Source organism: Pan paniscus, chromosome 5 (assembly GCF_029289425.2).
Source record: "Pan paniscus chromosome 5, NHGRI_mPanPan1-v2.0_pri, whole genome shotgun sequence".
NCBI lineage: Eukaryota > Metazoa > Chordata > Mammalia > Primates > Hominidae > Pan > Pan paniscus.
This window is the reverse complement of record NC_073254.2, coordinates 45,589,090-45,600,466: the sequence shown is the minus strand read 5'-3', so window position 1 is coordinate 45,600,466 and position 11,377 is coordinate 45,589,090. Positions and strand designations below refer to the sequence as shown.

Sequence of the window (11,377 nt, the reverse complement as noted above, 5' to 3'; positions counted from 1 at the left end):
GACTCCAGGCACATTTTACCTTCCTCCAGTGAAACAAACTCTCATGAGACTCAGTTCTGTGGCAGTAATGGCTGCATGCGTGCATGGCTTCCTAGGGGAGGATTTTGCGGTGGCCTCCGCATTTCCCTGCCTCTGGCACACTGTGGGGCTGTGGAGGAGTGGAGGAGCCTCAGCAGTTGCCTGCACGTCCCTGCCTCCGGTGACCGCAGATCTCTGCTCTCGGTGGCAGTGAACCTGAAAGCTATTGGCTGTCATCCTGACTTTCACTCCTCCACCTTTTCGAGTGGTTTTATAAGCACCTACTTCTTGTACTAAATCCTTTTATGCTTGAAATATCCAAAGTGGTTTCTGTTTTCATAAGTGAACTCTGACTGTTACAGTATTTGGTATAACAAGAGGTTTCAGAAAATTGACGTTCAAAGGTGGCAATCTGGGATTGGTTCCCTGACCCATTAGGCTTGAGGGCAGGGGCGACCTCATGCTAGTATAAAATGAAGTCTTTGTATTCCACAGCAAAAGATAGAAAAAGTGACTTAAGTTATCACCTGTGGTGGTGCCTGGAATAAAGCAATTGTTGAAGGGAAGGGCCGGGAGCCCAGGTGGTCGCTGTGACAGATCGTGAAGCTGGGAGTGTTGACTGCCGGGACTGTGGGTGGCTGCACTGGGAGATTACAGAAAAAAAATGACCCCTCTGCTGCATCCTCAGTCAAGGCATTGCCAGCCAACACAGAGCTTTCTCTGAATATTCTAAAAGACATGCTTATCTCTCAAAGCCATAGGGACTATGTATGAAAAAAGCAGACCCACAGTTTGATTCTGCAGACTGGAGAATTATATTCAACTTGCATTTATATCTTTGCCAGTCTCGTGTGTGACATTTGGAATATTTGTTAAACGGAAGCCCAGAATTGGAGTGGAGACACCTGGGTAGATTTTGATGAGTCTGAAAAACTTTGAACCTCCAAATCCCGCGGAGCTTTCCTTGCCAGCAGAATAGCCCCTCCTCCCCTCTGTGAGGAAGTCACTTTCTCTTGCCTGAAGACCCTATAGTGATGCCCTCACAGCACTCCCTTGGCAAGGGGACACAGATTTTCCTCAGGCCTTGTATTAGTTTCTTATTGCTGCATGACAAATTACCACAAATTCAGGCTGAAGATAGCACAAATATATTATCTTGCAGTTCTGGAGATCGGAAGTTTAAAATAGGTTTTACTGGGCTAAAGTCAAGGTGTCAGCTGGTCTGTGGTCCTTCTGGAGGCTCTAGAGAAGAATCTGTTTACTCACCTTTTCCACTGCTAGAGGCTTCCAGCACTCCTTGGTTTGTGGCCCCTTCTTCCATCTTCAAAGCTTGCATCGCAGCATCTTCAAATCTCTCTGACTCTGACTCCTGTCTCCCTCTTTTTTTTTTTTTTTGAGATGGAGTCTTGCCCTGTCGCCCAGGCTAGAGTGCAGTGGCGCAATCTTGGCTCACTGCAACCTCCACCTCCTGGGTTCAAGCCATTCTCCTGCCTCAGCCCCCTGAGTGGCTGGGATTACAGGCACCCACCACTACACCCGGCTACATTTTGTATTTTTAGTAGAGACGGGGTTTCATCATCTTGACCAGGCTGGTCTCGAACTCCTGACCTCGTGATCTACCCTCCTCAGCTTCCCTAAGTGCTGAGATTACAGGTGTGAGTCACTGTGCCTGGCCTCTCATCTCCCTCTTATAAGGACCTTTGTGATCACATTGGGCCCATACAGATAATCCAGGATAATCTCCCCATTACAAGATCCTTAATGCGATCATGCATGCAGAGTCCCTTTTGCCATATAAAGTAACATATTTCCAGGTTCTGGGAATTAAAACGTGGATGTTTTTGAGGGGCTGTTATTCTGCCTACCACAGGCCCTATTACAATGCCCCTCGTGGCCTCCAGCTCCATGCGTTGAGTCAGATCTAGGGGCTGAAAACAACCATAGATGACAGTGAGCAAGGAAACAGGGGCCTCAACTCTAAACACAAGGAACTGGACTCTGCCACAACCACGTGAGCTTGAAAGAGATGCCAGCCTCCAGATGAGGATGCAGCTCAACTAACACCTTCATTTTAACCTGTGAGACTGAGCAAAGGAGCCAGTCATGCTGGCCCCAGACCCGCCTCATAGAACTGTGGTCTGATAAATGGGTGTTGGTTTAAGCTGCTACATTTGTAGTAAGTTATCACTGATAGAAAACAAGTACATGGGTGAACTTATCACATGTTCTAGATTCAAAACATTAGCTCAAGTAGGTGTGAGTTGCCCTAATAGTTCTCTCGGTTGCTTGAAATGTGGACTTAGTGGTGGCCTACACTAAGTAAAGTTGAGATCCCAGTATTTCATTAGTATAAGCGGAAGAAAAAAATCAAAAGACGTAGGAAGAGAGTTATGTTGGAATGGATTTAATATGTGCAACTTGCTCACCCACTCCTTCATTACGTCCTCCCAGAAGGTTCCATTGAAACTGTCTTCATCAAGGCATTAGAAGGGAGAGGACCAGATCGTTGAAAAGCTCTGTAGCAGCTCTTTGCTAAATGCAATGGTGGATGATCTGACCATTGAAATGAGCTTCCTGATTTCAGCGGGCATGGTGGAATCTTCAGGAAACAGTAGGTGCGTGGTAGGGCTTTCCCTCCAGAGACAAGACAGGCATGATTATCGATGAGAGCGTCACGACCAGAGCTGTAATCAGGGCTCTTTGGCTACGGCTAATTAATCATTAATCAATTAACCACTAAAATCTTACTTGATCTATATAAGTGAAAATATCCAGGTGGTTGAACAGAGAGCTGACTTGAGTTGCCACAGACTCTCACCTAATTCCCAGGCCCGAATCTGTTCACAGACCTAGAAATGAAGGGAAGGCAGCAAGATCCACCACCACCACCAGGATGTGCCGCGAATCTTCCTCCTAGCTTTCAAAAGGAATCTCAGCCATTTATCATCGTGACAGTGCAATGGGGAAATGAAAACACCCAAACCTTTAGGGTAACATACAAGACACCATTGCGATCTACAAGTCAGGGTGGAGCTTATGGGGGTCAGAACATAAATGACGTGGCTGGGCACAGTGGTTCATGCCTGCAATCCTAGCACTTTGTGGGGCCAAGGCAGGTGGATTACTTGAGGTCAGAAGTTTGAGACCAGCCTGACCAACAAGGTAAAAACCTGGCTCTACTAAAGATACGAAAATTAGCCAGGCATGGTGGCAGGCACCTGTAGTCCCATCTACTCGAGAGGTTGAGACAGGAGAATCGCTTGAACCCGGGAGGCGGGAGGCGGAGGTTGCAGTGAGCCAAGATCGTGCCACTATTCCAGCCTGGGCGACAGAGCAAGACTCCATCTCAAAAAAAAAAAAAAGAAAAAAAGAACATAAGTAACATCTTACTCCAAGTTCATCTCTAGGCTCCGTCCGCGCATATTTCCCCACTTTCAAGTGGGAACCAAAGCAAGGCCATAAGGCTGCTTGAGACATTGCTGAATAGATCCAATGTTGCCTAAAATGTCTGTGGTACATCAGAAAGCTGTGTGGAGACACTGGGTAGCTAGTAGAAGAGCCACGGCACAGGTCTCCAGAGCTTTGGAGCAAAAGCAAGCCCTCTTCCACATCCTAGCATCTGACTTGATCTTGGGTCCTCAGCATGCGAGGGTTCATGAAACATGAGCTGCCCTTTATGAACTGGGTGTTGTCTGTACCACCACACTAGACTGGGCATACTTAGCAGTGCTCACCTCCTTGAATGGAAGTGGTGCCTGTGAATTTGGCTGAGTTAGTTCCTCAAGGCACAAGTAAGAGGCATGAGTAGGCAGCTGTAACTCCAGTGGCATCTCCAGCTACATTCCTAACCTCTCTCTCCATAATCACAGTCACATGAAGGGTTTCTTATGTCTAGTTGACTGAGAAAGGAAAGATTTGGTTTCCTCTGGTGTGTGGGTGGTTCTGCATGCTATTCTAACACCACAGAGAGCAGGCTGCTGCAGCATTACCACCCCACTCAGGGCAGCCCTGCAGGACAGTGGGGAAGGAAAATTCTCCCAGTGATCCGAATTGTAAAGAATGCATCTGCTTTGTTTACTTTGCCTGGGCAAAGAGATGACCAGTTACAGTTAACCCTGATCAATAGGCAGTGGCTAACAGTTTGGCTAGATAACTCAGGGTGAGGAAAGACATGGTGAATTGATGACAAGGAAGTCCGGGAAAGAGGAAGGTGGACGAGTCTCTTGGGAAGGGCACAGATGGTGAGAGTATGTGCATCCCATGTGACTGTTCACCAATGGGCGTTCACTACAGAGGAAATCTTCCATGATGAGGTTGACCAAGCGATCCATTCTGCAGACGTCAGTCAATCTCTTTTTCCAGCTGCTCTAGTGCTCGCTCAGCAGGGACATGGACAAAGCAGACAGGCTGGCAGGGATGAAGCGTATGCAAGGCTCAGTGAGCTGGCCTTCCCCCTCACCAAGGCCAAGCTGGACAGATAATCCATGGCTGAGTGCCTCAACTGCTAACAGCAGAGATCAGTGTTGGCCCCGTTATGTGGCACCATTCTCCAGAGAGAATGGCAGATTAATTATATCAGACCTCTTTCAACCTAAAGAGAGAGGTGATTTGTCCTCATTGAAAATAGCTGCTTGTCTCCCTTGCACACAATGCTTCCTGCAGCACCACTGTCTTTGGGCTTACCAAATGCCTCATTTATCATCATGTGTCTCCAACCACATTCTCTGACCAAGGAAATCATAATACGCTGAGAAAATAGCCTCAGAATATCTTTTTCATTTTTCAAATTGAGACATAACTTACATACCATAAAGTGCACAGATCTCATGTGCACATTTTAATGAAGTTTTACATATCTATACACCCTTGTAATCACCACCCAGATCATACACAGAACATTCTCAGCTTCCCCTGTCTGCCCCTGCAAGAAGGCTTTCTCATGCCTTCTCCCGGTCAGCATTTTCCCCCAAAGGCATCCTCAACTCTGACCTTTATTACAACAGGTTAATGTCACATGGCCTTGAACTGCATGTGAATGGAATTATACAGTAGGTACACTTTTGTTTTGACTTCTTTTACTCAACACTGACTATGAGATTCATTAATGTTATTGTGTGATTTCATAGGTTTTTTTTTTTCACTACTGGGTAGCATTCCACTGCATGAATATGTCACAATTTACTTACCTGTTCTAATGTTAGTGGACTTTGGGGTTAAATTTCCACCCTGCAGTGGTATGAATGAAGCTGGCATGGTACATGTCTTTTGGTGGACACAGGTATTCATTTCTGCTGGATATTTACTCTCAGGAGTGGAAGTACCGAGTCATAGGGTATGTGTTTAATTTTAGCATTGCCAAACATTTTCCCAAGATAATTGTATCAATTTACACTCCCACTAACAATGTGTGAGAGTTCCAGTTGTTCAATGTCCTTTCCAATACTTGGTACTGGCAGTCTTTCAAATGCTAGTCATTACAGTGTGTGTATGTAGTGGTATCTCATTGCGGTTTTACATTCCAGTTCTGATAAGCAGTGATACTGGGTACCTTTTCAAATGTTCACCGGCTGTTTTGATATCCTCTTTTGCTAACTATTTATCAAATATTTTGCCCACTTTAAAATTGCATCATCTTTTTCTTATTGTAGCTCTTTCTGCATTCTGGATATTAGTCGTTTGTTAGCTATATGTGTTGCAATATCTTCTCCCATCTTTGACTTTCCTTTTATAGTTAAGAATATACCTCTTAAAGGTATATGCTGATACTAGGCTTTAATGAAGTCCAAATCATCACACTTTCTTTTAATAGCTAGTGCTTTTTGTGTCTTGCTTAAGTATCTAAGTATCTTTGCCTACCTGAAGGTCACCAAGATATTTTCTGAGGATTAAATGATGACCTTTTTTTTTTTTTTGAGACAGAGTCTTCCTCTGTCGCCCAGGCTGGAGTGCAGTGGCACAATCTCGGCTCACTGCAACCTCCACCTCCCAGATTCAACCGATTCTCCTGCCTCAGCATCCCGAGTAGCTGGGATTATAGGCACTCGCCACCACGCCTGGCTGATTTTTGTATTTATTTAGTAGAGACGGGGTTTCACCATGTTGGCCAGGCTGGTCTCGAACTCCTGACCTCAAGTGATCCACCCGCATTGGCCTCCCAAAGTGCTGGGATTACAGGCGTGAGCCACCACACCCAGCCAAATGATGGCGTATTTAAAGGCTCCTGGGATAGTGATTGGTACATAATAAGCACTCAAAAAAAAAAAAAAAAAGAAAAACTGAAAGAACAAACAGGAAAACGAATACGCGTGTGGCCCTGATAATACATTCATTATGTGCTTTTGTTTCTTAGACATGTCTTGGTAATATTTATAGCACCATGAGGAAACACAGGGATGAGAAACGTTGACCCTGATGTGGTGGGAAATGGGAGAGAAGATGTCCTGAGGGTGGTTGTCGTGACTCCCCACAACAGAGGCTGAGACTCAGGAAAAACTCACAGAAGCTTTGACTTGAAGTCCCCTCCAAGCCAGTCAAAGTCTCTGTGGTCCTTTCGCTGGTTCTTTTCTTGACCTAGTCCATGTCCATCTCCATGGATCACATCCTGGGAACCTTCCTATGCTCCATTTTAATTATTTCATGATCATTATTTTTTTCTCCTCCGTGACCCCCTCCCACCCATAATATGTTTTGATACCCAATCTATGGCCACAGCCATCTTGTCCTGCCGTGGCCTCCTTGGTGGCTTCCTCTGTGATCCACTCCACGGTGTCTTCAGTGGCCTCCTCCATGTCCATAATGCCCGCCATGATTCACTCCGTAGCCATCTCTATGGATGTGGCTCAGTCCATGGCCCACTCTAGATCCAAAGCCATGTGTTCCTCCATGTCCCATTTCAAGTTCTCCTCCATGAACCAGTGCATTTCCCAGGCTGTGGAATGTCCCAGAGCCCAGGCCCAAGTCCAGGTCCAGAACAAGGCTGTGGCTGTGGCCATGGGGGTAATAAATACCACAATATCTCAGGGGGAAGAAAAGGTCTCTCTAAAAGAAAAAAATAAATACATTGATAAATGAAAATTAAGTCTCCTCTCCCTAATCACCATACATGACTGTTTCACCAATGTCAGATTTTCACTTTTCCAAACTGCCCATGTTCTCTTCTCTTTACCACCATCCTTACTATGATCTCTGTCTCTGTCTCTCTTTTTCCTTGTTCTTTTACTCTTTCTCCGTCTGACAAAATAAGCTTCCCTGTTACCTTATTAACATATCATCTTTATGTGCGTACTCAGGCCCTAGCTCTGCAGATCATAAGGTTATGTGTTTTTGGACTTCCAAGACAAAGGTAAATCCATACCCCTATGTGAAAGGCACAGAGACTCACTTGACAGACAGTCTTTCTCTTTGTTAGTCAGCTAAGAAAGCTCAGAACAGGTACATGGAATTGAGAGCCCTAGAAAGCTGTCTACACAGAGCCTTGAGATTATAGGCATGAACTCCAGAATCCAACTAACCTGAGTTAGAGTCTTATATCTGCCACTCACTACATGTGCTGGGGCGAACAGCTAAGATCATGAAGCTCCAGATCCCTCACTTGTAAGATGAATATAATATGGCCATGGGATTGTAGGCCAGATTAAATAACATTGTGCATTTTAAACATTCAGCCTTGAGCCTAGCACGCAGTAAAAACTCAATGTTCACTTTCGTTATTCTCTCTTGATCTTGCAAATGAAATAATAAAGTAATTTAGGGAGTAATTCTTAGATGCTGGTATTTATTATGTAGCCCACATATGGAGAGAGGCTGAGAATTCTAAAATAAAGAACCTCAGCAAATTGACTATATTATCCAAACCTTTTGTGACTTCCGTATTTTTCATTTTGTCCATTTTTACCAGTGGTATGTTGTCCGACACTTAATAACAGGCTCTCCGAGGGAAAAGTGCTGATTTGTAGTGTTTGACAATTGCTGTGGTGTAAGTATTTCCAACACAGCATATTTTAAGCTACCAGTGTCACACCACTCAGCTCAGAATTGGGAAGAACTGCACAATCTCTTGTGGGCCAGGATGAGCCAGCTCCAGCACACCACTGATTTATACTCTGCTTCACTCCTCAAATGGTAACTTACCCGCAGGATCACAAGAAAACAGGAAGAACATCAATAAGTGTGAAATCAATGTAAGAAAAATATGTATTCAAAGAACAATCAAAACCAGAGAGCAGAGATGGAGTGGGAGGTCAGAGAGTAACAGTCACAGGCCACACAAGGAATTGCTGTGAGGACCAGAAATTTGTCATACATGAGACAATCGGAAGCCCGCATTTTGGATGACTGAACATTTTTATGCTTCTTTCTTTTCTCTATTTCTCTCTCTCTTTCTTTCCTTCTTTCTTTTTTCTTTCTCTTTCTCTCTCAGTTTCTTTCTTTCTTCCTTTCTTTCTCTTTCTTGCTTTCTTCCTTTCTTCCTCGTTCTTTCTCTTTTTCTTTCTCTCTCTCTACTTCCTTCCTTCCTTCCTACCTTTCTTTTCTTTCTTCCTTCCTTTCGAGACAGGATGTTGCTCTGTCACCCAGGCTGGAGTGCAGTGGCACAATCTCTGCTCACTGCAACCTCCATCTCCCAGGTTCAAGTGATTCTCATGCCTCAGCCTCCAAAGTAGCTGAGACTACAGGTCCATGCTACCACTCTCGACTAATTTTTGTATTTTTGGTAAAGACGAGTTTCACCATGTTGGCCAGGCTGGTCTCAAATGCCTGGACTCAAGTGATCCACCGTCCTTGGCCTTCCAAAGTGCTGCAATTACAGGGGTGAGCCACTGCGCCCAGCTGCTTCTTGCTTCCTTTATGTTTATGTCCTCCTTGTTCTCTCTCAGTATTTCCCTTGTTCTGTCAGTATTTCTCTTCACTTTGGCTCCAACTCCATCTTTTCCCTCCTCTTTTTCTACTTTGCTTCTCACTTTCTCTGACTTAAGCATTCTCTCTTGTCCTTATATCAGGCTAGGTGATTCTTTCCTTCTGAGCACACCAACTTACTCCCCTTTCTCATTCTGGATTTTTCCAAAGCACTGCTGACATGATTCCCCCCTGCCTTCTTGCCAGGCTCCCCTGTGAACCCACCCTGGGTACTCACCAGACAAAAACTCAGTCCTACTGACAATCCAACAGCAGCCACAACTGCAGCCAGGGAAATGAGGATGATAGCCCAGGGCTGTAAATATCCACTTGGTTTGATCACGTTTGTGGGTGTGTGGCTCATGCTAACTGTGTTTGTGCCCATGGACACCGGGCCTGTTTCCTGGAAGGTGCTGCTGGTTGGCTCACGGGTGGATCCTGTGGTGGTCCTGACGCCGTGGGCTGAGGTGGTAGATGATGCTCCCATAGTGGATGTACCCAGGCCAGAGGTGTTTAAGACTATTCCCGGCACAGTATGGCTGGCAGCAGAGGCCTTGAAGTCCATTCCAGGGGCCATGGTGACAGAGCTGGAGGCAGTGGGTCTGGTTCCAGTGGTTCTGGTGCCTATGAAAAAGGTCACACAAGCTGATGCATTTGTAGCAGAGATGATTAAAGGGGAATGGGGGTGCTTAGAGCAGAGGAGGGTGAATCTAACAAACCTATGGTGGAGGTGGCTCAGGAGAGGTGTGGTGGGGGAGGAGAGATGGTAGAAAGCGATTCTGCTGTGGCCATGTCCCCAGAATGCAGGTGGGTGTCATACAGAGAAGGAGGTAGAATGTGTCACCTGGTGGAGTTGGTGATGGAGGAGGCAGAAGTTTGAGGAAACGTTATCACGATGGGTTCAGAAGTGGAAGATCTATTTGACTTCAGAAGTGGCCACCCAAATAGAAGAGGGCAGGCTGATAAAAAGGAATGAATTAACAGCATTTGCAGTGACCTGGATGAGATTTTAGACTATTATTCTAAGTGAAGTAACTCAGGAATGGAAAACCGAACATCATATGTTCTCACTGATATGTGGGAGCTAAGCTATGAAAATACGAAGACATAAGAATGATGCAATGGATTTTGGGGACTTTGGCGACTTTGGGGAAGAGTGGGAGGGGGCGAGGGATAAAAGACTTCAAATATGGTGCAGTGTATACTGCTAGGGTGATGGGTGCACCAAAATCTCACAAATCACCACTAAAGAACTTATTCATATAACCAAATACCACCTGTATCCCAATAACTTATGGAAAAAATTGAAAATAAATAAATCAAAGCAGATCAAATAAGTGGGTGGGCTGGTATACAAAGCGGCAGGCCCTGCTTCTCTTGTCACTGTGATCACTGGGTGTAAGGAGGAAGCTGGAGGAGGAGATGGCGGAATTGGATTCACTCATGGGCATGCCAGTGGCCGTGGCTGGGACAGAGGTGACATCATCTACCACACTGTGGTGGTCAGCAAAGGTGAGGTAAGTGTGCTTGGGCAGATGTGGGAGGACCTGACCCAAGTGGAGAAGGCTGCTCATAGGGATAGGAGAGGGTGGGCTCAGACAGATGCGAGCAAGAATCAACACAGCAGAGGCGGTGGTGGCGGCTTAGGTAGCGATGGGTGTGCCTAGGTCAGAAGTGGTTAAAATGGGATCACAAACAGCACCAGTCATGAGAATAGAAGTGAGTGTGCTTAGAACCAAGAGGATAGAATCAGATGTAACCGGCTTGCTGATGGCAAGTGCCAGAGAATGAACAAAATTGTTTGGTCTCAGACTGGAGCAAAGGTTGCCAAATTTTTTCTGTCAAGGTCCAAACAGCAAATACTTTAGGCTTTTGGGCCAGGTTGTCTCTGTTGCAAATACACTGAAAAGCAGAAAAGCAGCTGGAGACAAACTATAAATGAATGGGCATGACTATGTTCCAGTAAAACTTTACAAAACCAGGTAACAGGTGAGACTTGACCCATGAAATGTGGTCTGCCAGCCTCTGGTCTAGAGTCAATATATTGATAGGAGGTGGTGGTGTCACAGATGGTTGGTTGAATAGAGATAATCTACTTGGCACCGAAGTGGGAGCATTTCACAAAACTGTGATGGGCCAGTAGAGTTGAGGCGGGCTTGCTGGAGGAAGATGTGACAGATATGATGCACTTGTGGTTTACTATATTGTGGTTCTGATTGCAATGGAAGTGGTGGGCACTTAAAAAAAAAAAAAAAGAGTTGAGACCAGAGTAGAGGCAATTAGGATTCCAGAAGAGGAAATTTTTTTTTTTTTTTTGAGACGGAGTCTCGCTCTGTCACCCAGGCTGGAATGCAATGGCGCGATCTCTGCTCACTGCAAGCTCCGCCTCCCGGATTCACACCATTCTCCTGCCTCAGCCTTCCGAGTAGCTGGGACTACAGGTGCCCGCCACCATGCCCAGCTAATT

General features: G+C 45.5%; 1 protein-coding gene across 1 annotated transcript in view; it reads right to left on the bottom strand.

The window, feature by feature from the left end:
- Positions 1–5,746: 5,746 nt before the first annotated feature.
- Positions 5,747–11,377, bottom strand: part of MUC22 (mucin 22) — a 28,961-nt gene continuing 23,330 nt past the window's right edge. Inside the window, exons 4-5 of the mRNA XM_034961719.3 lie at positions 9,149–9,534; positions 5,747–7,056 (exon numbers count right to left, since the gene is read on the bottom strand). Of these exons, the coding sequence (XP_034817610.3) occupies positions 6,790–7,056; positions 9,149–9,534 (653 nt within the window). The 3' untranslated portion in view covers positions 5,747–6,789. The remainder of the gene's footprint in view (positions 7,057–9,148; positions 9,535–11,377) is intronic.